This window comes from Oncorhynchus keta, chromosome 4 (assembly GCF_023373465.1).
Source record: "Oncorhynchus keta strain PuntledgeMale-10-30-2019 chromosome 4, Oket_V2, whole genome shotgun sequence".
In the NCBI taxonomy this organism is placed as follows: Eukaryota; Metazoa; Chordata; class Actinopteri; order Salmoniformes; family Salmonidae; genus Oncorhynchus; species Oncorhynchus keta.
Genome location: NC_068424.1, coordinates 16,975,704 through 17,001,298, shown reverse-complemented (window position 1 = coordinate 17,001,298; position 25,595 = coordinate 16,975,704). Strand labels below are relative to the sequence as shown.

General features: G+C 43.6%; 1 protein-coding gene and 1 long non-coding RNA gene across 17 annotated transcripts in view; one reads left to right on the top strand and one right to left on the bottom strand.

Annotated features, from left to right (window-relative positions):
• Positions 1-9,086: 9,086 nt before the first annotated feature.
• Positions 9,087-10,568, top strand: LOC127919205 (uncharacterized). Of its 15 annotated transcripts, none has more exons than XR_008102173.1 (4): positions 9,087-9,588; positions 9,916-9,949; positions 9,984-10,119; positions 10,256-10,568. It is a non-coding gene; the product is annotated as an uncharacterized LOC127919205 (long non-coding RNA). The 15 variants fall into 15 exon arrangements; XR_008102188.1 differs by lacking the exon at positions 9,984-10,119 and adding an exon at positions 10,137-10,204 and having other exon boundaries at positions 10,273-10,560; XR_008102177.1 differs by lacking the exon at positions 9,984-10,119 and adding an exon at positions 10,137-10,204 and having other exon boundaries at positions 10,256-10,560.
• Positions 10,569-11,451: 883 nt separating this feature from the next.
• LOC118382487 (D(3) dopamine receptor-like) overlaps positions 11,452-25,595 on the bottom strand; it is a 37,349-nt gene continuing 23,205 nt past the window's right edge. For both annotated transcript variants that reach the window (XM_052502694.1, XM_052502701.1), the window contains 2 exons: positions 21,363-21,732; positions 11,452-11,660 (listed from right to left, as the gene is read on the bottom strand). In XM_052502694.1, coding sequence (XP_052358654.1) covers positions 11,464-11,660; positions 21,363-21,732 — 567 coding nt within the window. In that variant the 3' untranslated portion in view covers positions 11,452-11,463. The remainder of the gene's footprint in view (positions 11,661-21,362; positions 21,733-25,595) is intronic.

Genomic DNA, 25,595 nt, shown 5'->3' with positions numbered 1-25,595 from the left:
CAGTCTCTCGAGGGGGAAAGGGCATTGTCGTGCCCTCTTCATGACTATCTTGGTGTGTTTGGACCGTGATAGTTTGTTGGTGATGTGGACAATAAGGAACTTTAGACTCTCGACTCGCTCCCCTACAGCCCTGTCGATGTGAATGGGGGTCATGTTCAGCCCTCCTTTTCCTGTAGTCCACGATCAGCTCCTTTTTCTTGCTCACGTTGAGGGAGAGGTTGCTGTCCTGGCACCACACGGCCAGGTCTCTGACCTCCTCCCTATAGGTTGTCTTATTGTTGTCGGTGATCTGGCCACTGTTGTGTCATCAGCAAACTTAATGATGATGTTGGAGTCGTGCTTGGCCACGCAGACGTGGGTGAACAGAGAGTACAGGAGGGAACTAAGCACGCACCCTTGAGGGGCCCCCATGTTGAGGATCAGCATGGCAGATGTGTGGTTGGAATATGCACGTATGGTCACTGTGGGGACATCGTCGATGCATTTATTGATGAAGCCTTTGACTGAGGTGGTATACTCTTCAATACCATTGGATGAATCCCGGAACATATTCCAGTCTGTGCTAGCAAAACAGTCCTGTAGCGTAGCATCCGCGTCATCTGACCATTTATGTATTGAGATGAGTCACTGGTACTTCCTGCTTTAGTTTTTGCTTGTAAGCAGGAATCAGGAGGATATAATTATGGTCAGATTTGTCAAATGGAGGGTGAGGGAGAGCTTTGCATGCGTCTCTGTGTGTGGGGTAAAGGTGGTCTAGAATTGTTTTCCTCTGGTTGCACATGTGACATGCTGGTAGAAACGGATTTAAGTTTGCCTGCATTAAAGTCCCTGGCCACTAGGAGTATTTTCTTGTTTGCTTATGGCCTTATACAGCTTGTTTAGTGTGGTCTTGGTGTCAGCATTGGTTTGTGGTGGTAAATAGACGGCTACAAAAAATATAGATGAAAACTCTTTGGAGATAGTGTGGTCTACAGCTTATCATGAGGTACTCTACCTCAGGCGAGCAATACCTCGAGAATTCCTTCATTTTAGACATTGCACACCAGCTGTTATTGACAAATAGACACACACTACCACCCTTCATCTTACCGGACGTAGCTGTTCTGTCCTGCTGATGCATGGAAAACCCAGCCAACTGTATATTATCAGTGAAACAAGATATTACAGTTTTTAATGTCCCGTTGGTAGGATAGTCTCGAACGGGGCTCATCCAGTGTATTCTCCAGTGATGGCAAGTTGCCCAATAGAATGAATGGTAGAGGCGGGTTACCCACTCGCCTATGAATTCTCACAAGGCACCTGGATCTGCCCCCCCCCCCCTGTATCTCCGTCTTTTCTTCATGCAAATGTCGGCGATTTGGGCCTAGTTCGGGAGAAACAGTATATCCTTTGCGTAAGACTCATTAAATAAAACATCTTTGTCCAGTTTGGGGTGAGTAATCGATGTTCTGATATCCAGAACCTCTTTTCGGTCATAAGATTAGGTAGCAGCAACATTATGTACAAAATAAGTTACAATGCGAAAAAACACAGAAAATAGCACTGTTGGTTAGGAGTCCGTAAAATGTCAGCCGTCCCCTCTGGGGCCATTTTGTTCACCATGCAGATGTAGATATCAACATGCAGATATCAGTATGTAAATATCAATATGCAGGTATCAGTATACAGATAACATGCAGATATCAACATGCAGATATCAGTATACAGATAACATGGAGATATCAATATGTAGATATCAACATGCAGATATCAGTATACAGATAACATGGAGATATCAATATGTAGATATCAACATGCAGATATCAATATGTAGATATCAACATGCAGATATCAATATGTAGATATCAACATGCAGATATCAATATGCAGATATCAACATGCAGATATCAGTATACAGATAACATGGAGATATCAATATGCAGATATCAGTATACAGATAACATGCAGCTATCAATATGTAGATATCAATATGTAGATATCAATATGCAGATATCAGTATACAGATAACATGGAGATATCAATATGCAGATATCAGTATACAGATAACATGCAGATATCAATATGTAGATATCAATATGTAGATATCAGTATACAGATAACATGCAGATATCAATATGTAGATATCAGTATACAGATAACATGCAGATATCAATATGCAGATATCAGTATACAGATAACATGCAGATATCAATATGTAGATATCAACATGCAGATATCAGTATACAGATAACATGGAGATATCAATATGCAGATATCAGTATACAGATAACATGGAGATATCAATATGCAGATATCAGTATACAGATAACATGCAGATATCAATATGTAGATATCAATATGTAGATATCAGTATACAGATAACATGCAGATATCAATATGTAGATATCAGTATACAGATAACATGCAGATATCAATATGCAGATATCAGTATACAGATAACATGCAGATATCAATATGTAGATATCAACATGCAGATATCAGTATACAGATAACATGGAGATATCAATATGCAGATATCAGTATACAGATAACATGGAGATATCAATATGCAGATATCAGTATACAGATAACATGGAGATATCAATATGCAGATATCAGTATACAGATAACATGCAGATATCAATATGCAGATATCAGTATACAGATAACATGGAGATATCAATATGCAGATATCAGTATACAGATAACATGGAGATATCAATATGCAGATATCAGTATACAGATAACATGGAGATATCAACATGCAGATATCAGTATACAGATAACATGGAGATATCAATATGCAGATATCAGTATACAGATAACATGGAGATATCAACATGCAGATATCAGTATACAGATAACATGGAGATATCAATATGCAGATATCAGTATACAGATAACATGCAGATATCAATATGTAGATATCAACATGCAGATATCAGTATACAGATAACATGGAGATATCAATATGCAGATATCAGTATACAGATAACATGGAGATATCAATATGCAGATATCAGTATACAGATAACATGGAGATATCAATATGCAGATATCAGTATACAGATAACATGGAGATATCAACATGCAGATATCAGTATACAGATAACATGGAGATATCAATATGCAGATATCAGTATACAGATAACATGCAGATATCAATATGTAGATATCAATATGCAGATATCAGTATACAGATAACATGGAGATATCAATATGTAGATATCAACATGCAGATATCAGTATACAGATAACATGGAGATATCAATATGTAGATATCAACATGCAGATATCAATATGTAAATATCAATATGCAGGTATCAGTCTACAGATAACATGGAGATATCAACATGCAGATATCAGTATACAGATAACATGGAGATATCAATATGTAGATATCAACATGCAGATATCAGTATACAGATAACATGGAGATATCAATATGTAGATATCAACATGCAGATATCAGTATACAGATAACATGGAGATATCAATATGTAGATATCAGTATACAGATAACATGCAGATATCAATATGTAGAGATATACAGATAACATGGAGATATCAATATGCAGATATCAGTATACAGATAACATGGAGATATCAATATGCAGATATCAGTATACAGATAACATGGAGATATCAACATGCAGATATCAGTATACAGATAACATGCAGATATCAATATGCAGATATCAGTATACAGATAACATGGAGATATCAATATGCAGATATCAGTATACAGATAACATGGAGATATCAATATGCAGATATCAGTATACAGATAACATGGAGATATCAATATGCAGATATCAGTATACAGATAACATGCAGATATCAATATGTAGATATCAGTATACAGATAACATGGAGATATCAATATGCAGATATCAGTATACAGATATCAGTATACATGGAGATATCAACATGCAGATATCAGTATACAGATAACATGCAGATATCAATATGTAGATATCAACATGCAGATATCAGTATACAGATAACATGGAGATATCAATATGCAGATATCAGTATACAGATAACATGCAGATATCAATATGCAGATATCAGTATACAGATAACATGGAGATATCAATATGCAGATATCAGTATACAGATAACATGTATAACATGCAGATATCAGTATACAGATAACATGGAGATATCAACATGCAGATATCAGTATACAGATAACATGGAGATATCAATATGCAGATATCAGTATACAGATATGGAGATATCAATATGCAGTATACAGATAACATGCAGATATCAATATACAGATATCAGTATACAGATAACATGCAGATATCAATATGTAGATATCAACATGCAGATATCAGTATACAGATAACATGGAGATATCAATATGCAGATATCAGTATACAGATAACATGGAGATATCAATATGCAGATATCAGTATACAGATAACATGGAGATATCAATATGTAGATATCAATATGCAGATATCAGTATACAGATAACATGGAGATATCAACATGCAGATATCAGTATACAGATAACATGGAGATATCAATATGCAGATATCAGTATACAGATAACATGCAGCTATCAATATGTAGATATCAATATGTAGATATCAATATGCAGATATCAGTATACAGATAACATGGAGATATCAATATGTAGATATCAATATGCAGATATCAGTATACAGATAACATGGAGATATCAATATGCAGATATCAGTATACAGATAACATGCAGATATCAATATGTAGATATCAATATGCAGATATCAGTATACAGATAACATGGAGATATCAATATGCAGATATCAGTATACAGATAACATGCAGATATCAATATGTAGATATCAACATGCAGATATCAGTATACAGATAACATGGAGATATCAATATGTAGATATCAACATGCAGATATCAGTATACAGATAACATGGAGATATCAATATGCAGATATCAGTATACAGATAACATGCAGATATCAATATGTAGATATCAACATGCAGATATCAGTATACAGATAACATGGAGATATCAATATGCAGATATCAGTATACAGATAACATGGAGATATCAATATGCAGATATCAGTATACAGATAACATGGAGATATCAACATGCAGATATCAGTAGTAAAGATAACATGGAGATATCAATATGCAGATATCAGTATACAGATAACATGGAGATATCAATATGCAGATATCAGTATACAGATAACATGGAGATATCAATATGCAGATATCAGTATACAGATAACATGGAGATATCAATATGCAGATATCAGTATACAGATAACATGCAGATATCAATATGTAGATATCAGTATACAGATAACATGGAGATATCAATATGCAGATATCAGTATACAGATAACATGGAGATATCAATATGCAGATATCAGTATACAGATAACATGGAGATATCAATATGCAGATATCAGTATACAGATAACATGCAGATATCAATATGTAGATATCAACATGCAGATATCAGTATACAGATAACATGGAGATATCAATATGCAGATATCAGTATACAGATAACATGCAGATATCAATATGTAGATATCAATATGCAGATATCAGTATACAGATAACATGGAGATATCAATATGCAGATATCAGTATACAGATAACATGCAGATATCAATATGTAGATATATGGGTTGTGGTTGGGGAACAGGTGCACATCTCTCTAAGTGGAGGTGTGAGGTGATGTGTGGGTTGTGGTTGGGGAACAGGTGCACATCTCTCTAAGTGGAGGTGTGAGGTGATGTGTGGGTTGTGGTTGGGGAACAGGTGCACGTCTCTCTAAGTGGAGGTGTGAGGTGATGTGTGGGTTGTGGTTGGGGAACAGGTGCACGTCTCTCTAAGTGGAGGTGTGAGGTGATGTGTGGGTTGTGGTTGGGGAACAGGTGCACGTCTCTCTAAGTGGAGGTGTGAGGTGATGTGTGGGTTGTGGTTGGGGAACAGGTGCACGTCTCTCTAAGTGGAGGTGTGAGGTGATGTGTGGGTTGTGGTTGGGGAACAGGTGCACGTCTCTCTAAGTGGAGGTGTGAGGTGATGTGTGGGTTGTGGTTGGGGAACAGGTGCACGTCTCTCTAAGTGGAGGTGTGAGCGGATGTGTGGGTTGTGGTTGGGGAACAGGTGCACATCTCTCTAAGTGGAGGTGTGAGGTGATGTGTGGGTTGTGGTTGGGGAACAGGTGCACATCTCTCTAAGTGGAGGTGTGAGGTGATGTGTGGGTTGTGGTTGGGGAACAGGTGCACATCTCTCTAAGTGGAGGTGTGAGGTGATGTGTGGGTTGTGGTTGGGGAACAGGTGCACGTCTCTCTAAGTGGAGGTGTGAGGTGATGTGTGGGTTGTGTTTGGGGAACAGGTGCACGTCTCTCTAAGTGGAGGTGTGAGGTGATGTGTGGGTTGTGGTTGGGGAACAGGTGCACGTCTCTCTAAGTGGAGGTGTGAGGTGATGTGTGGGTTGTGGTTGGGGAACAGGTGCACGTCTCTCTAAGTGGAGGTGTGAGGTGATGTGTGGGTTGTGTTTGGGGAACAGGTGCACGTCTCTCTAAGTGGAGGTGTGAGGTGATGTGTGGGTTGTGGTTGGGGAACAGGTGCACATCTCTCTAAGTGGACGTGTGAGGTGATGTGTGGGTTGTGGAACAGGTGCACATCTAAGTGTCACTGGTGTTCTTTCCACCTGACTGACTGGCTCCACTCTCCATCTATCCCCTGCTAGCCTCTCTCTCTCCCTCTCTCTTTCTCTCCCTCTCTCCCTCTCTCTTTCTCTCCCCCTCTCTTTCTCTCTCCCTCTCTCTCCCTCTCTCTCTCTCTCTCTCTCTCTCCCTCTCTCTTTCTCTCCCTCTCTCTTTCTCTCTCTCTCTTCTCTCTCTCTCTCTCTCTCTCTCTCTCTCTCTCTCTCTCTTTCTCTCCCTCTCTCTTTCTCTCTCTCTCTCTCTCTTTCTCTCTCTCTCTCTTCTCTCTCTCCCTCTCTCTTTCTCTCCCTCTCTCTTTCTCTCTCTCTCTCTCTCTCTCTCTCTCTCTCTCTCTCTCTCGCTCTTTCTCTCCCTCTCTCTCTCTCTCCTTTTGTCTTTGTCTTTCTCTTTGTAAATATATTTAGCTCTGTTCATATTTCCTCTCCTTTTGTATCTTCAGCCCTCCGTCTATCTCTCTACATGTTTCTGTGGTTCTGGCAGGGCTCAGCTGGGGTCCAGCTGTGATACTGCCCCAGAACCCAAGCTGCTTCTCCCTACTACACATACTGCTCACGATCTCCCTCCAAACACACATCAAATCTCATTTTATTCTTCACATGCTTCGTAAACAACCGTTATAGACCAACAGTGAAATGCTTACTTCCCAACGATGCAGAGAGAAAGAATAGAAAAGTAATAACACAAAATAATAAATACACAATGATGAACAATAACTTGGCCATATGAGTGGATGTGCAGGGGTACGAGGTCATTGAGGTAGATATGTACATATAACTAGGAATAAAGGGACAGATAGTAAACAGTAGCAGCAGTGTATGTGATGAGTCAAAAAGAGTTAGTGAAAAAAGGGTCAATGCAGATAGTTAAATAGTTAACCAAAAAGCTACCCAGACTAACTGTTTATCTGTCTTATGGCTTGCGGGAAGAAGCTGTTCAGGGTCCTGTTTGTTTCAGACTATGTGCATCGGTACCGCTTGCCATGCGGTAGCAGAGAGAACAGTCTGACTGAATCATTGACCATTTTTAGGGTCTTCCTCTGACACTGCCTGGTATAGAGGTTCTGGATGGCAGGGAGCTCAGCCCAAGTGATGTACTGGTCCGTACACACTACGCTCTGTAGTGGTCAGATGCCAAGCAGTTTCCATACCAAGCGGTGATGTAGCCAGTCAAGATGCTCTCAATGATGCAGCTGTAGAACCTTTTGAGGATTTGAGGGCCCCTGCCAAATATTTTCAGTGATCCAAACATCTCTCTTTCTGTGTGTGTGTGTGTGTGTGTGTGTGTATACAGATGACAAGCAGCTCATGAGAAATGCTTCATTTAGCTTTTATTTGCCACAACACAGAGAACCTTTTCCTATCCGTTACAGCCCCGCCCACTTCGCCATTCACACCCGTGTCCGATTCGCTGGCACCACAAAGCCCAGGTCGCTATTAATCACTGAAATGAAAGCTCGACAGTTAGGGAGCATCGGAAATAAACGATGGATAGAGGACTATGTTTTGCACATTTTGAGGGCAAGGAAATATAACCAAATAACCAGACATAGCCCTCCGGACCTCGTTGAAGACCGAATCCCCCAGAGATAAATGAGTTTGACACCTCTGCTCTGAAGCCTTATCAATTTCTTTTACAGTGGCACCAAAAAAGCATTTTGAAAATGCTTCCTCTGTGATCCATAAGTGCTGACATCGATTTAAACGACTCCTACAGCGATCCAAACATCTCCACATCCACAGATATAGAAGGTCTTCATAGGGATTCAGATGGACGGAGCCTTTAAGCGACTGAAATATAAAACAGCCTGATAACGTTGACACGCATGCAGTGGTGGGTGACTGTTGGAAGAGGGGTGGACGATGTCACTAGTAACAGTAAATACTGCTGCTCTGAATATATAATGGCCTGATAACCTCAGTGACTATTTGAACAAATGACAGTTAAGTCATGACCTTTGCTACAGTAATAGCTGTGAGTCATCACCTGGAGTGGTGTGTAAGAAATAGAACAGGGTCTGAGTCTCAAATGGCACCCTAAGTCTGGTCAAAAGTAGTCCACTATAAAGGGAAGAGGGGGCCATTTGGGAGGCATGCTGTATCTGTGAGGCAAGACCCTGGGGTGTTGATTGACACATGACGTCGGCATAAGTCGGCATAAGTGGCCAGTATAGATGATTGGTCATTACACTGTTCCAGGCATCATCAAACGGAGGATTGTGACTGTGGTCTGATCTGTGTAGCTGAGTATTAGTGAAGGTCTTTCTTCATACGTCACCAGTTAAACTAACGTTATATTTGATCCAGCAAATGTCTGAAACACCAAACCCAGGACAGAGTATAATCCCTTGTTTCCTGAAACAAAGATCACATTAGGCAAGATGCACACCATGAGAGGACATTCAGGCTATTTTTGATGGCTGTACATTGTGTCCAGATCCTGTGCCATATAGATGCGTAGAACACTGATTTTCATTTCCTTTTCATCATTTGTCCAAATTTAAAACGTTTTTTTTCCCATCTCTGAATCATCAGTATTGTAGCAGTCATTTTTATGTTTTTTTAATTTCCCCTCCCTTCATGTCTCCTGCCCCCTGTGTACGGTATAACACAGGTGGAGCAGCTCCCTTCCCAGTCAACTGGCAGCCAAGCCACATGCAGTACTTGTAGTTCAGCTCAGGTGTGCTGGGCCTGAGGTACCGTCAGGAGGCAGCCAGAGAGCCCTTGCTCAGATGTGCTCCAGTGTGCTGAGAGGACCAGTGTGCTGAGAGGATCAGTGTGCTGAGAGGACCAGTGTGCTGAGAGGACCAGTGTGCTGAGAGGTCCCGTGTGCTGAGAGGTCCCGTGTGCTGAGAGGTCCCGTGTGCTGAGAGGTCCCGTGTGCTGAGAGGACCAGTGTGCTGAGAGGTCCAGTGTGCTGAGAGGACCAGTGCTGGGAGGACCATTATGCTGGGAGGACCAGTGTGCTGGGAGGACCAGTGTGCCAGTGTGCTGAGAGGACCAGTGTGCTGAGAGGACCAGTGTGCTGAGAGGTCCAGTGTGCTGAGAGGACCAGTGTGCTGAGAGGACCCGTGTGCTGAGAGGACCAGTGTGCTGAGAGGACCAGTGCTGGGAGGACCATTATGCTGGGAGGACCAGTGTGATGAGAGGGCCAGTGTGCTGAGAGGACCAGTGTGCTGAGAGGACCAGTGTGCTGAGAGGACCAGTGTGCTGAGAGGACCAGTGTGCTGAGAGGACCAGTGTGCTGAGAGGTCCCGTGTGCTGAGAGGTCCCGTGTGCTGAGAGGTCCAGTGTGCTGAGAGGACCAGTGTGCTGAGAGGACCAGTGTGCTGAGAGGACCAGTGTGCTGAGAGGACCAGTGTGCTGAGAGGACCAGTGTGCTGAGAGGACCAGTGTGCTGAGAGGACCAGTGTGCTGAGAGGACCAGTGTGCTGAGAGGTCCAGTGTGCTGAGAGGACCAGTGTGCTGAGAGGACCAGTGTGCTGAGAGGACCAGTGTGCTGAGAGGACCAGTGTGCTGAGAGGTCCAGTGTGCTGAGAGGTCCAGTGTGCTGAGAGGACCAGTGTGCTGAGAGGACCAGTGTGCTGAGAGGACCAGTGTGCTGAGAGGACCAGTGTGCTGAGAGGACCAGTGCTGGGAGGACCATTATGCTGGGAGGACCAGTGTGATGAGAGGGCCAGTGTGATGGGAGGACCAGTGTGCTGAGAGGACCAGTGTGATGAGAGGACCAGTGTGATGGGAGGACCAGTGTGCTGACAGGACCAGTGCTGGGAGGACCATTATGCTGGGAGGACCAGTGTGCTGAGAGGACCAGTGTGCTGAGAGGACCAGTGTGCTGAGAGGACCAGTGTGCTGAGAGGACCAGTGTGCTGAGAGGACCAGTGCGCTGAGAGGACCAGTGTGCTGAGAGGACCAGTGTGCTGAGAGGACCAGTGTGCTGAGAGGACCAGTGTGCTGAGAGGACCAGTGTGCTGAGAGGACCAGTGTGCTGAGAGGACCAGTGTGCTGAGAGGACCAGTGCTCTGAGAGGACCAGTGCTCTGAGAGGACCAGTGCTCTGAGAGGACCAGTGCTCTGAGAGGACCAGTGCTCTGAGAGGACCAGTGCTCTGAGAGGACCAGTGTGCTGAGAGGACCAGTGTGCTGAGAGGTCCAGTGCTCTGAGAGGACCAGTGTGCTGAGAGGACCAGTGTGCTGAGAGGACCAGTGTGCTGAGAGGTCCAGTGCTCTGAGAGGACCAGTGCTCTGAGAGGACCAGTGTGCTGAGAGGACCAGTGTGCTGAGAGGTCCAGTGCTCTGAGAGGACCAGTGTGCTGAGAGGTCCAGTGCTCTGAGAGGACCAGTGCTCTGAGAGGACCAGTGCTCTGAGAGGTCCAGTGCTCTGAGAGGACCAGTGCTCTGAGAGGACCAGTGCTCTGAGAGGACCAGTGTGCTGAGAGGTCCAGTGCTCTGAGAGGACCAGTGGAAGAGAATGGTCAGACATGGTCATTATGGACCTATCCTCTCGGCAGGAGATGGTTTCAATGAAGACGAGTCATTGACCCTGAAGATGGACGGTCATGGCTCATGTATCCATGCTCAGGTGTGGCTGGCCTGAGGTCCAGTACAGCTCAGAACCCTGGTCTGACAATGATTTCGATAAAGGACAGTCATTGCTCTGATAATGGGTACTCAGGCTGAGGCCATGGCTCATGTATCTTGTATCTTGTATGCCGGGCCCAAAGTGCAGTCCAGTACAGGTCAGGAGCATGGCTATGACGCGGTCATGGTGGACCATGGTGTTCTCAGCAGCTGAGGATCTTGATGAAGGCGCGTCTGAACTCGATGTTGAAGGTGGTGTAGATGACGGGGTTGAGGGCGCTGTTGACGTAGCCCAGCCAGGTGAAGGCGCTGTAGAGCTCCGGGGGAATACGACACGTCCTGCAGTGGGTGTTCAGGATGTGAGTCACGAAGAACGGCAGCCAGCAGATCAGGAACACCCCTGGAAGATGGAACGAGAGAAGGATTGAGAGAGTGGGGGAGACAGAACATGTGATCAAGTGTGACAGAGGGAGAGAGTGAGAGAGAGGGAGCATGACGGAGCGAGAGAGAGAGAGAGAAAGGGAGAGAGAGAAACAGAACAAGTGATCAAGTGTAACAGAGGGAGAGAGAGAGAGGGAGCATGACAGAGGGAGAGAGAAAGGGAGAGAGAGAGAGAAAGGGAGAGAGAGAGACAGCACAAGTGATCAAGTGTAACAGAGGGAGAGAGAGAGAGGGAGAAAGGGAGAGAGAGAAAAAGGGAGAGAGAGAGACAGCACAAGTGATCAAGTGTAACAGAGGGAGAGAGAGAGAGGGAGCATGACAGAGGGAGAGAGAAAGGGAGAGAGAGAGAAAGGGAGAGAGAGAGAGAGGGAGCATGACAGATGGAGAGAGAAAGGGAGGGAGAGAGACAGCACAAGTGATCAAGTGTAACAGAGGGAGAGAGAGAGAGGGAGCATGACAGAGTGAGAGAGAAAGGGAGAGAGAGAGAAAGCACAAGTGATCAAGTGTAACAGAGGGAGAGAGAGAGAGGGAGCATGACAGAGGGAGAGAGAAAGGGAGAGAGAGAAAGGGAGAGAGAGAAAGGGAGAGAGAGAAAGGGAGAGAGAGAAAGGGAGCATGACAGAGGGAGCATGACAGAGGGAGAGAGAAAGGGAGGGAGAGAGACAGCACAAGTGATCAAGTGTAACAGAGGGAGAGAGAGAGAGGGAGCATGACAGAGGGAGAGAGAAAGGGAGAGAGAGAAAGGGAGAGAGAGAAAGGGAGAGAGAGAAAGGGAGAGAGAGAGGGAGCATGACAGAGGGAGCATGACAGAGGGAGAGAGAAAGGGAGGGAGAGAGACAGCACAAGTGATCAAGTGTAACAGAGGGAGAGAGAGAGAAAGGGAGAGAGAGAGAAAGGGAGAGAGAGGGAGCATGGCAGAGGGAGAGAGAGAGAGGGAGAGAGAGGGAGAGAGAGGAGAGCGGGAGAGAGAGAGAGAGAGAGAGAGCATAATGGAGGGATAGAGAAAGAGGGGGAGAGAGAGAGACCGAACAAGTGATCACGTGTGACAGAGGTAGAGAGAGAGAGAGAGAGAGAGAGAGAGAGAGAGAGAGAGAGAGAGAGAGAGAGAGAGAGAGGTGCATAATGGAGGGATAGAGAGAGAGGGGGAGAGAGAACATGAGATCAAGTGTGAGGGGGAAAGCGAGATAAAGCGAGGCAGTGAAAGAGTAAAAGTAAAAGAGAGAGGGAGTACATTATTAACAATAATAATAATATGTTTTAACACACATCAACATCAACACCCTTGCAGAATTCCAAGTAGATCAATACCCCTATAGATGTGTTATGTAGAGTTGTAGGATCTTAATTTGATCAGTTTTGTCACAGGAGTAAAATAATCCTGCAGCAGGAGGATTTGATTATTCTCATAAAAGTGATCATTTAAGATGGGAAATTTGTTTTGATAGGCTACACTAGGCTATATTTTAGTTGTAGCTTGAGGCTGCATTTGGGATACACTTGTATGTCGTAATGGAGACCAATATCTATCTTGAGTTATTAAGTTTTATGAAAGGACAGTTGTTGATGTGTATGGCTGCATTTCAGATTTTTTTTTTTAAACATTTGAATATCACAGTAGTAGAACCTACTCTGATATCTGTAGATTTTGAAGAGTCAGATAGATTTAAGCAGTGTGGTACTTATATGGCAGTGAGAGGAAGGCCAGTGGCCGGCAGTGGGAGAAGATGGAAGGAGATGTCAGACATTCTGCAAATGTGTTCATCGATAAAACATTTGATCTCAATACAGTTTTCTGCTCCCAAAACTAGAATATGTTATGAACAGAGTGGACTAAGTTTTGTAGACTTGTTTTGCGTTGTTTAGGAGTGCCAAGGTGAATTCAGTTATTGCACATGTGCACTTCACAGAGTAGGCGTTCTCTAACGGAAATATACAGATGTGTGTTTGAAACCAGTTTTCTTTATTTTGTCGCACTGCATGGATCACCGGTGCAGTTGAGTGCAGCATTACTACGTGGGGCGCTCAACATGTGTTGTAGTTGAGGAGCCAGCCGAGGCTACTGCTCAAATGTTGCTGTTATAGGCCTACATGTTTCTCATTTGTATTGTGTTTTGATGCAGGTTTAGTTTTTTGGTTATTCGTTGTCAAGATTTAAAAACCGAAGGCAGGCGGCAACATTTTAGTAGCCTTGTTACGACGGGCATGTGTCTGAACACTTTCCCTCTGCTGCACGCTGTAAACCCGACACGAAAGCAGCGCAATTGACGCTGAATTCGGCAAAGTGAGCCAGCACAGCAGGCTGTAATTTCATAAAGTAGATATTTATTTATACTGGCAGTTGCTTGTGTGCCCTATTCTCCTTTATTAGTAACTTATACCCGCATGTGAATAATCCTTTATCTTACAACTTTTTGACGACCAATATGACATTTTCTGTAGGCAACAGCAATGACCCGTTGGAACCGAAACTTGGCATGGACATTTAGCCTACAACACGTTTAAACTTTCGGTCCGGTAGAAGATTCGGTCAGTGCTATTAGTGAAAGACCAATCCAATTCTCTCTTGGCCAGAGAAGCTAGGGAGTGTGTGAGGCTGAGGACATCTGCTCTGTGTGTGTGAGTGAGTGTGACGTTTCAACTTTCGGTCCGGTAGAAGATTCGGTCAGTGTTATTAGTGATGAGATGATACAGCGCACTGACTGGCTCATGTGAGTGTGTGGGTCTGGGAGGAGGGGTGTGTGTGGCGATGCACTGCCATTTGGCGTGCAGTACTTTGGCAGTGCTTGCTGTGACTTGTAGTGCAGCGCAACGCGGGCGGTAGGCATGGAAGCGGGCCGAGCTGAATTGACAACAAATCATTGCTCAGACTGAATAGAAATAGAAATGTGTCACCGGCCGGATCCGGCTTAGGGACCATGTGTTTAGGGTTGGGGGGTTCTTAGAGGGTTAGTTGGATCTCTTAGAGGGCTGTGGGGAGTTCTTAGGGGCTGGGGGAGGAAGTGATTAGGGTAGTGGGCTGGGGGGGGTTCTTCGAGAGCTGGGGGACTGAATGCTTAGAGGGTAGAGAGCTGGGGCGGGAGTGCTTAGGGTAGTGGGCTGGGGGGTTCTTAGAGAGCTGGGCGGGGGGTGCTTAGGGTAGTGGGCTGGGGGGTTCTTAGAGAGCTGGGGGAGGGAGTGCTTAGAGGGTAGAGGGCTGGGGCAGGGTCGATGTGGAATTTAGAAAGTGTCTCCCCCACAGTTCAAAGACCAATCCAATTCTCTCTTGGCAAGATAAGCTATGGAGTGTGTGAGGCTGAGGACATCTGCTGTGTGTGTGTGTGAGAGAGAGAGATTCCTCTGTCTCATTATGTAGACACCTCTGATTAGCTTCACTGTCACTCAGTAGGGCCTGGACTCACCAACATGTCAGCTCCCACAGTGAACAGCCTGGACCCATGGCTGTCAACACCACCACTAATCATTATAGTGTGTGTGTGTGTGTGTGTGTGTGTGTGTGTGTGTGTGTGTGTGTGTTTGTTGTGAAAAAGAGATGTTTGGTAGCAGGTGTTTGGTCTCATAGAGTGGATATCTATCTTTGGATCCACCTATCCACTTTACATTTGAGCTTTCCAATGGTTTGTTCTGATTGACTAAAGACTCACCTATGCTGCAGACTAACTAGTGCTAGGCTCCCAGCAGTGAAGATAATTCATTGTAACTGATATCCCACATAGGCGATATATTGGCTTTGCAGTGCACTGCAGACATTGTTCTATTGTGTTGTGGAGTATAATGGTGTTATAATGGTGGTAATAGATCTGTGAGGGAAAGTGATTCTGTCCTCTGACTCCCATGGCCATAACCTCATTATTGTACAACAGTGTTCACAGTCTATCATCCCTGTTGAAATAGAAGGACCGAAAACACCATCGTTGTGTCGTAAAACCATGAAAAGTAGTGCACCTAAACTGAGATCTGGTGTGATGATACAATAAATGTACTTCAAAACAGAATGGAAGTACTCTGAAACACCCGGAGTGGCTCTTCAATCTGAATCATTGTGTTTTTTAGGGTGTTGTGACCCTCTCTGGTGTTTCAGTGCATGAAAAAGGCAGCACCAAAACACTCAAATAAATGTCTCTCATACAATCCAAGGCTTTGAAATTGCATTTGATTCATGACATAAATATTGATTGATTGTAAATATGGAATGTTCTGTCAATATTTCCATTAAGACTCTAAAGAAGACACTGGGGATGTATACTTTTCCTGAGACTTTGGCACTAATTATAGGCTACAGTTTCCAGGCAACTGTGAGATTATAAATCATGTTACAATCAACATGTTTAGGGCTATGTAAGTCATAGTAGAGGTAACATTGATAAAGTGGGCCTTCATCACTGGTATTCTTGTGAGAAGGTGGATGTGAACCCGGTTACCCTGCTTGTCAAACGCCTGCCTTAGTCCACTCAGCCTGTCTTCTAGGTTCATCACAACTAAACTGTTGTGTTGAACCACACTCGTTACACTGAGCACATGGGGCCTCATTCAGACTTAACATGGACTGAATAAATGTTTTACTAAAGTCAATTTTTATCTATTTATTCATTCCACGTTAAATCAACTTATCTCAAGTCTGAAAAGGGCCTTGGAAGAATGTTCATTTGTGAAATTCACCCTTTATTTTTTCAGACCTTCATATCAGAAGACAAATGTATAGATTTAAGGCAAAATGTGAACTTCAGACATTGTGCTCCTGTAGTGTTCAGAATTCCCCCCAGTCTGAGGCATGGAGGAAGATGGAGGGCATTCCCGGCAGGTTTGCCCTCTAGCATGGTCAAGTATAAAAACAAGTTTGCAGGCACCTCCCCTGTATTTAGGTCCGTCACCAACTCAGACAGGTGAGAACACACCAAATGCTCAGCTGAAACAGCCCAAGAAAGCACGGGTCAATGACAACGTGAGAGCAAAATGTTATCACATTGAAGAACGAAACAGAAAAGGAATTCAGTTAATAAAAACATTTGTTTTGTGTAACATTTCAGCCACACATGCTAATAGTCCGAGTAAAACAGCTACTTGGATTCATTGATCTGTTTTCTTTTCTTTTCTTTTGTATTTCACCTTTATTTAACCAGGTAGGCTAGTTGAGAACATCTTTATTTAACCAGGTAGGCTAGTTGAGAACACCTTTATTTAACCAGGTAGGCTAGTTGAGAACACCTTTATTTAACCAGGTAGGCTAGTTGAGAACACCTTTATTTAACCAGGTAGGCTAGTTGAGAACACCTTTATTTAACCAGGTAGGCTAGTTGAGAACACCTTTATTTAACCAGGTAGGCTAGTTGAGAACACCTTTATTTAACCAGGTAGGCTAGTTGAGAACACCTTTATTTAACCAGGTAGGCTAGTTGAGAACACCTTTATTTAACCAGGTAGGCTAGTTGAGAACACCTTTATTTAACCAGGTAGGCTAGTTGAGAACACCTTTATTTAACCAGGTAGGCTAGTTGAGAACACCTTTATTTAACCAGGTAGGCTAGTTGAGAACACCTTTATTTAACCAGGTAGGCTAGTTGAGAACACCTTTATTTAACCAGGTAGGCTAGTTGAGAACACCTTTATTTAACCAGGTAGGCTAGTTGAGAACACCTTTATTTAACCAGGTAGGCTAGTTGAGAACACCTTTATTTAACCAGGTAGGCTAGTTGAGAACACCTTTATTTAACCAGGTAGGCTAGTTGAGAACACCTTTATTTAACCAGGTAGGCTAGTTGAGAACACCTTTATTTAACCAGGTAGGCTAGTTGAGAACACCTTTATTTAACCAGGTAGGCCAGTTGAGAACACCTTTATTTAACCAGGTAGGCCAGTTGAGAACACCTTTATTTAACCAGGTAGGCCAGTTGAGAACACCTTTATTTAACCAGGTAGGCTAGTTGAGAACACCTTTATTTAACCAGGTAGGCTAGTTGAGAACACCTTTATTTAACCAGGTAGGCTAGTTGAGAACATCTTTATTTAACCAGGTAGGCTAGTTGAGAACACCTTTATTTAACCAGGTAGGCTAGTTGAGAACATCTTTATTTAACCAGGTAGGCTAGTTGAGAACACCTTTATTTAACCAGGTAGGCTAGTTGAGAACACCTTTATTTAACCAGGTAGGCTAGTTGAGAACACCTTTATTTAACCAGGTAGGCTAGTTGAGAACATCTTTATTTAACCAGGTAGGCTAGTTGAGAACACCTTTATTTAACCAGGTAGGCTAGTTGAGAACACCTTTATTTAACCAGGTAGGCTAGTTGAGAACACCTTTATTTAACCAGGTAGGCTAGTTGAGAACACCTTTATTTAACCAGGTAGGCTAGTTGAGAACACCTTTATTTAACCAGGTAGGCTAGTTGAGAACACCTTTATTTAACCAGGTAGGCTCATTAACAACTGCGAACAAGTTCCCATTAACAACTGCGACCTGGCCAAGATAAAGCAAAGCAGTTTAGCACATACAACAACACACAGTCATACAATCAATAATACAGTAGAAAAATCTATATACAGCATGTGCAAATGTGGTAGGATAAGAGAGGTAAGGCAATAAATAGGCCGTGGTGGCAAAGTAATTACAATTTAGCAATTAAACAATGGAATAGTAGGATGTGCAGAAGATGATTGTGCAAGTTGAGATACTGGGATACAAAGGAGCAAGATACATAAATAAATACAGTATGGAGTATGGGGATGAGGAAGATTGGATGGGCTATTTACAGATGAGCTATCTGTGAGCTGCTCTGACAGGTCTTGGCGCTACATGTGCTGTAGTGAACTGACACGTAATGTATTTGCACCTTTGTGCACTTTATTTTTTATGCAAACGAAGGCCTGCTTTTTAGTTAATACTAGCTTCGTGAGTATCTACTGTTTTGATGTATACCCCACATGCTATATGCTAAACTAATTAGCCACTGCCATTTTAGCCTGCTAGAGTAGCTTTGGCCTACCACATCCCACTTTTAATTTTAATGTTTTTTTAAATTTATTTAACCAGGCAAGTCAGTTAAGAACACATTCTTATTCTCAATGACGGCCTGGGAACAGTGGGTTAACTGCCTGTTCAGGGGCAGAACGACAGCTCGGGGGTTTGAACTCGGAACCTTCCGGTTACTAGTCCAACGCTCTAACCACTAGGCTACCCTGCCGCCCCACTTGACATTCATGTTGATATCTTGACTCTCTATTTGCATAGCTTAATCACTTATTATTTTTTACATATTGTTATTTATATTTAATAATTGTATTTGTATTGCAATGTATTAATATTATAGCATTTGATATCCTAATGATGCATTCATGTACATTCATTATGGCTTGTCATTATTATTAGCCATCTCTGTTTCCCTGCAGAAAAACACCAGCTGGCCAATCCTAACCACAGCCATGATCACAGACTAATGCCAACTCAACTGTCAACTGTCAATCATATCCTCTAACTCAACTGCACTGTGATTCAATTCATCTGTACAACCTTCCATGTATCATCACCTTAATATAAAGACTCAGGTCAGGACATTAGCATAATGGATGACTGGTGGATTGCATTGAGACGGGGCTGAAGTTTTGTATGACTGCTACTGCTAACATTAGCAGTCATTGCCTGTATTTATTTATTCCATGAATGTGAAATATAATGCCACATTTCTGTTTATTTTGGAAGAATATGATAAATACCTAACAGATCAATGTAAACATCTTAAAGACCTGTTAATGTTTTGTTGTCATTTGATCATTTGCAAATAAAAAAGCATTTGAAGCTTCAATCTTGTCTTGAAAAACACATTTTGTACTCATTATTATCCTGGACAAACTTATTAACAAAACTGTATTTTCTTGTGTCCTTTGTTTGAGCATAATACTGTCCACTTGACCTTTTAGAATTACTGATGAGGCTTCTATCAGCACACCATATTTGAGCAGGGACTCCCATTCACAGTATTTGGAAACACAAGGAGAAGAGGTCTAATTCTGCACTAGACAGGATTCAAAACACCAGAAGAAGGGGTCTAATTCTGCACTAGATAGGACTCGAAACACCAGAAGAAGGGGTCTAATTCTGCACTAGATAGGACTCGAAACACCAGAAGAAGGGATCTAATTCTGCACTAGATAGGACTCGAAACACCAGAAGAAGGGATCTAATTCTGCACTAGATAGGACTCGAAACACCAGAAGAAAGGGTCTAATTCTGCACTAGATAGGACTCGAAACACCAGAAGAAGGGATCTAATTCTGCACTAGACAGGACTCGAAACACCAGAAGAAGGGATCTAATTCTGCACTAGATAGGACTCGAAACACCAGAAGAAGGGATCTAATTCTGCACTAGATAGGACTCGAAACACCAGAAGAAGGGATCTAATTCTGCACTAGATAGGACTCGAAACACCAGAAGAAGGGGTCTAATTCTGCACTAGATAGGACTCGAAACACCAGAAGAAGGGGTCTAATTCTGCACTAGATAGGACTCGAAACACCAGAAGAAATTCTGCACTAGGGACTCTAATTCTGAAGAAGGGATCTAGATAGGACTCGAAACACCAGAAGAAGGGATCTAATTCTGCACTAGATAGGACTCGAAACACCAGAAGAAGGGGTCTAATTCTGCACTAGATAGGACTCGAAACACCAGAAGAAGGGATCTAATTCTGCACTAGATAGGACTCGAAACACCAGAAGAAGGGATCTAATTCTGCACTAGATAGGACTCGAAACACCAGAAGAAGGGATCTAATTCTGCACTAGATAGGACTCGAAACACCAGAAGAAGGGATCTAATTCTGCACTAGATAGGACTCGAAACACCAGAAGAAGGGATCTAATTCTGCACTAGATAGGACTCGAAACACCAGAAGAAGGGATCTAATTCTGCACTAGATAGGACTCGAAACACCAGAAGAAGGGATCTAATTCTGCACTAGATAGGACTCGAAACACCAGAAGAAGGGATATAATTCTGCACTAGATAGGACTCGAAACACCAGTGTTTTCAACCTTTTCTGCCTTTCTGTTCCCAGTCCCTGGCAAGGTGTTGTGCAAATCTTGATTAAGTGGTGTTACAACACACCATGTCATGTTTCAGAACACCTCAGGATGAATGTTTCAGTACACCTTAAAACTGTCCCAATACCCTCAGAACCACGTGTTTCAATACTCCAGCCAATGTTTTGTTTGTAAGGTGGTGGCAGCTCAATTGCTACTAGTTTTTGTGTTATAGAGCACTTCATTTTAACAGTGCACTAACATTTGACCTTTTTATTTAAAAAAAGACATAGTCACTCACTAGATCCCTAAAGTGCATTCCATCAATGCACATCACAAGAGGTTGGTGGCACCTTAAATGGGGAGGATGGGCTCTGGGTAATTACTACCCTGGAATGGTATCAAACACATGGTTTCCATGCCATTCCATTTTCTCTGTTCCAGCCATTATTATGAGCCGTTCTCCCCTCAGCAGCCTCACATGTAATGTACTTTATCAATAGCCTAACTATTTTTTTCTATGTTCTACGAATTACTGGTCCATTCTCATGGTCAACGTGTTCTCAGTCAAATCACAGGGTAGAGTTAATAGAGATAAGAACATTATAGAGATGGTGATAGGCCGAATACAAACAGTAGAGTTACTCACCAAGCACAATGGCCAGCATCTGCGTAGCCTTCTTCTCCCTGTTCTGCATGCTCCTGACTCGATGTTGTTGTTGGCTGGTCAGGTACTGGGAGTGGGGGGCGGGACGGAGTGCCGTGTGAATGAGTCCATTGGACATCTCCTTGACCTCGCAGCTCCTCCGCACAGGAATACGCTCTTTGGCTTTGGCCACCTCTTCCTCGGCGCGGTCATGCTCAGTGCGGCCGCAGGAGGCGTGGCTGATGCTGCAGTAGTTCTGGATGTCCACCGGGGGCAGCAGTGTGTTCTCCACAGGGGCCGTCCGGGGACGCTTACGCCGCAGACACCCAGACAGGAGGTGAGCGTTAGGGGGCCCTGCCGGCTCTATACTCTCCTGAAAGGAACACAGTCAGTCACATTGGAAGGTGCTGAGCAATGCCCTTACTGTTGATCTGGTCCATAGGCAAGAATTTATTTTTTATTTCACCTTTATTTAACCAGGTAGGCAAGTTGAGAACAAGTTCTCATTTACAACTGTGACCTGGCCAAGATAAAGCAAAGCAGTGCGATACATATAACAACACAAGGTTACACATGGAGTAAAACAAACATACAGTCAATAATACAGTAGAAAAATAAGTCTATATACAATGTGAGCCAATGAGGTGAGATAAGGGAGGTAAAGGCAATAAATAGGCCATGGTGGCGAAGTAAATACAATATAGCAATTAAAACACTGGAATGGTAGATTTGACTGTGCAAAGTAGAAATAGTAGGGTGCAAAGGAGCAAAATAAATAAATATAGTAGGGGAAGAGGTAGTTGTTTGGGCTATTTAGAGATGGGCTATGTACAGGTGCAGTGATCTGTGAGCTGCTCTGACAGCTGGTGCTTAAAACTAGTGAGGGAGATAATTGTTTCCAGTTTCAGAGATTTTTGTAGTTTGTTCTAGTCATTGTCAGCAGAGAACTGGAAAGAGAGGCAGCCAAAGGAGGAATTGGCTTTGGGGGTGACAAGTGAGATATACCTGCTGGAATGACTGCTACGGGTGGGTGCAGCTATGGTGACCAGGGTCTTGTACATGACCTGGAGCCAATGGGTTTGGCGACGAGTATGAAGCGAGGGCCAGCCAACGAGAACGTACAGGTCGCAGTGGTGGGTAGTATATGGGGCTTTGGTGACAAAACGGATGGCACTGTGATAGACTGCAACCAATTTGTTGAGTATGGTATTGGAGGCTATTTTTTAAATGACATTGCCAAAGTTGAGGATCGGTAGGATGGTCAGTTTTACAAGGATATGTTTGGCAGCATGAGTGAAGGATGCTTTGTTGCGAAATATGAAGCCAATTCTAGATTTAACTTTGGATTGGAGATGTTTTATGTGAGTCTGGAAGGAGAGTTTACAGTCTAACCAGACACCTAGGTATTTGTAGTTGTCCACATATTCTAAGTAAGAACCGTCCAGAGTAGTGATGCTGGACGGGCGGGCAGGTGCAGGCAGCGATCGGTTGAAGAGCATGCATTTAGTTTTACTTGTACTTAAGAGCAGTTAGAGGCCATGGAAGGAGAGTTGTATGGCATTGAAGCTCGTCTGGAGGGTTGTTAACACAGTGTCCAAAGAAGGGCCAGAAGTATACAGAATGGTGTCGTCTGCGTAGAGATGGATCAGAGACCCACCGGCAGCAAGAACGACATCATTGATATATACAGAGAAGAAAGTCATAGGCAAGAATACTGTTGATCTGGTCCCTAGACAACCTTACGGTTGATTAAATCAAATCAAATTTTATTTGTCACAAGCACCGAATACAACAGGTGTAGACTTTACAGAGAAATGCTTACTTACACGCCTTTAACCAACAATGCAGTTTTAAGAAAATACCTAAAAAAAAGTAAGAGCTAAGAATAACAAATAATTAAAGAGCAGCAGTAAAATAACAATAGTGGGGCTATATACAGGGGATACCGCTACAATAATATGTACATGTAGATAGAGTTATTAAAAGGACTATGCAGCATAGAAGGGCGGGTTGGGGGGGCAATGCAAATAGCCTGGGTAGCCATTTGATTAGATGTTCAGGAGTCTTATGGCTTGGGGGTAGAAGCTGTTTAGAAGCCTCTGAGACCTAGACTTGGCCCTCCGGTACCGCTTGCCATGTGGCAGCAGAGAGAACAGTCTATGACTAGGGTAGCTGGAGTCTTTGACCATTTTTAGGGCCTTCCTCTGACACCACCTGGTATAGAGGTCCTGGATGACAGGAAGCTTGGTGACACCGCCTGGTATAGAGGTCCTGGATGGCAGGAAGCTTGGCGTACGCATTACCCTCTGTAGTGCCTTGCGTTCGGAGGCCGAGCAGTTGCCATACCAGGCAGTGATGCAACCCTTAGGATGCTTTCGATGGTGCAGCTGTAAAACCTTTTGAGGATCTGAGGACCCATGCCAAATCTTTTCAGTCTCCTGAGGGGGAATAGGTTTTGTTGTGCCCTCTTCATGATTGTCTTGGTGTGCTTGGACCATGTTAGTTTGTTGGTGATGTGGACGCCAAGGAATTTGAAGCGCTCACCCTGCTCCACTACAGCCCCGTCGATGAAAATGGGTGTGTGCTTGTCCTCCTTTTCCTTTAGTCAAACAATCAACTCCTTTGTCTTGATCACATTGAGGGAGAGGTTGTTGTCCTTGCACAACACGGTCAGGTCTCTGATCTCCTCCCTATAGGCTGTCTCATCATTGTCGGTGACCCACTGTTGTGTCATCGGCAAACTTAATGATGGTGTTGGAGTCGAGCCTGGCCGTGCAGTCATGAGTGAACCGGGAGTACAGGAGGGGACTGAACACGCACCCCTGAGGGGCCCCTGTGTTGAGGATCAGTGTGGCGGTTGTGTTGTTACCCACCCTTACCCCCTGGGGACGGCCTGCCAGGAAGTCCAGGATCCAGTTGCAGAAGGAGGTGTTTAGTCCCAGGGTGCTTATCTTAGTGATGAGCTTTGAGAGTACTATGGCGGTGAACGCTGAGCTGTAGTCAATGAATAGCATTCTCACATTGGTGTTCCTTTTGTCCAGGTGGGAAAGGGCAGTGTGGAGTGCAATAGAGATTGCATCATCTGTGGATCTGTTGGGGCGGTATGCAAATTGGAGTGGGTCTAGGGTTTCTGGGATAAGGGTGTTGATGTGAGCCATGACCAGCCTTTCAAAGAACTTCATGGCTACAGACGTGAGTGCTACGGGTCGATAGTCATTTAGGCAGGTTACCTTAGTGTTATTGGGCACAGGGACTATGGTGGTCTGCTTGAAACATGTTAGTATTAAAGACTCAGACAGAGAGAGGTTGAAAATGTCTGTGACGACACTTTCCAGTTGGTCAGCACATGCTCGGAGTACACGTCCTGGTAATGAATGTTGACCTGGTTAAAGGTCTTACTGGTTGCGGAGAGCAGTCGTCCGGAACAGCTGATGCTTTCATACTTGCCTCGAAGCGAGCATAGAAGTTATTTTGCTCATCTGGTAGGCTTGTGTCACTGGGCAGTTCTCAGCTGTGCTTTCCTGTAGTCTGTAATAGTTTGCAAGCCCTGCCACATCAGGACGAGTGTCGGAGCCGGTGTAGTACAATTCAATCTTAGTCCTGTATTTAAGCTTTGCCTGTTTGATTGTTTTTATCGGAGGGTATAGCGGAATTTGTTATAAGCTTCCGGGTTAGAGTCCTGCTCATTGAAAGCGGCAGCTCTACTCTTTAGCTCAGTGTGAATGTTGCCTGTAATCCATGGCATCTGGTTGGGGTATGTACGTACAGTCACTGTGGGGACGACGTCATTGATGCACTTATTGATGAAGCCAGTGACTGAGGTGGTGTACTCCTCAATGCCATCAGAGGAATCCCAGAACATATTCCCATCTGTACTAGCAAAATAGTCCTGTAGTTTAACATCTGCTTCATCTGACCACTTTTTTATAGACCGAGTGACTGGTGCTTCCTGCTTTCATTTTTGCTTGTAAGCAGGAATCCAGAGGATAGAATTATGGTCAGATTTGCCAAATTGCACCCCGATCTCTTTCAGCGAAATCTCAGTTTCTTTCTCCAGCAAATGACGAGGATGAGGGCCTGTTCAGGTTTTTGAAGTATATCCTTACAGACTCATTAAAGAAAAACAATTATTTGTCTATTACTTGGTGAGTAATCGCTGTTCTGATGTACAGAAGCTCTTTCCATAAGAGACGGTAGCAGAAACATACAAAATAAGTTACAAACAATGTGAAAAAA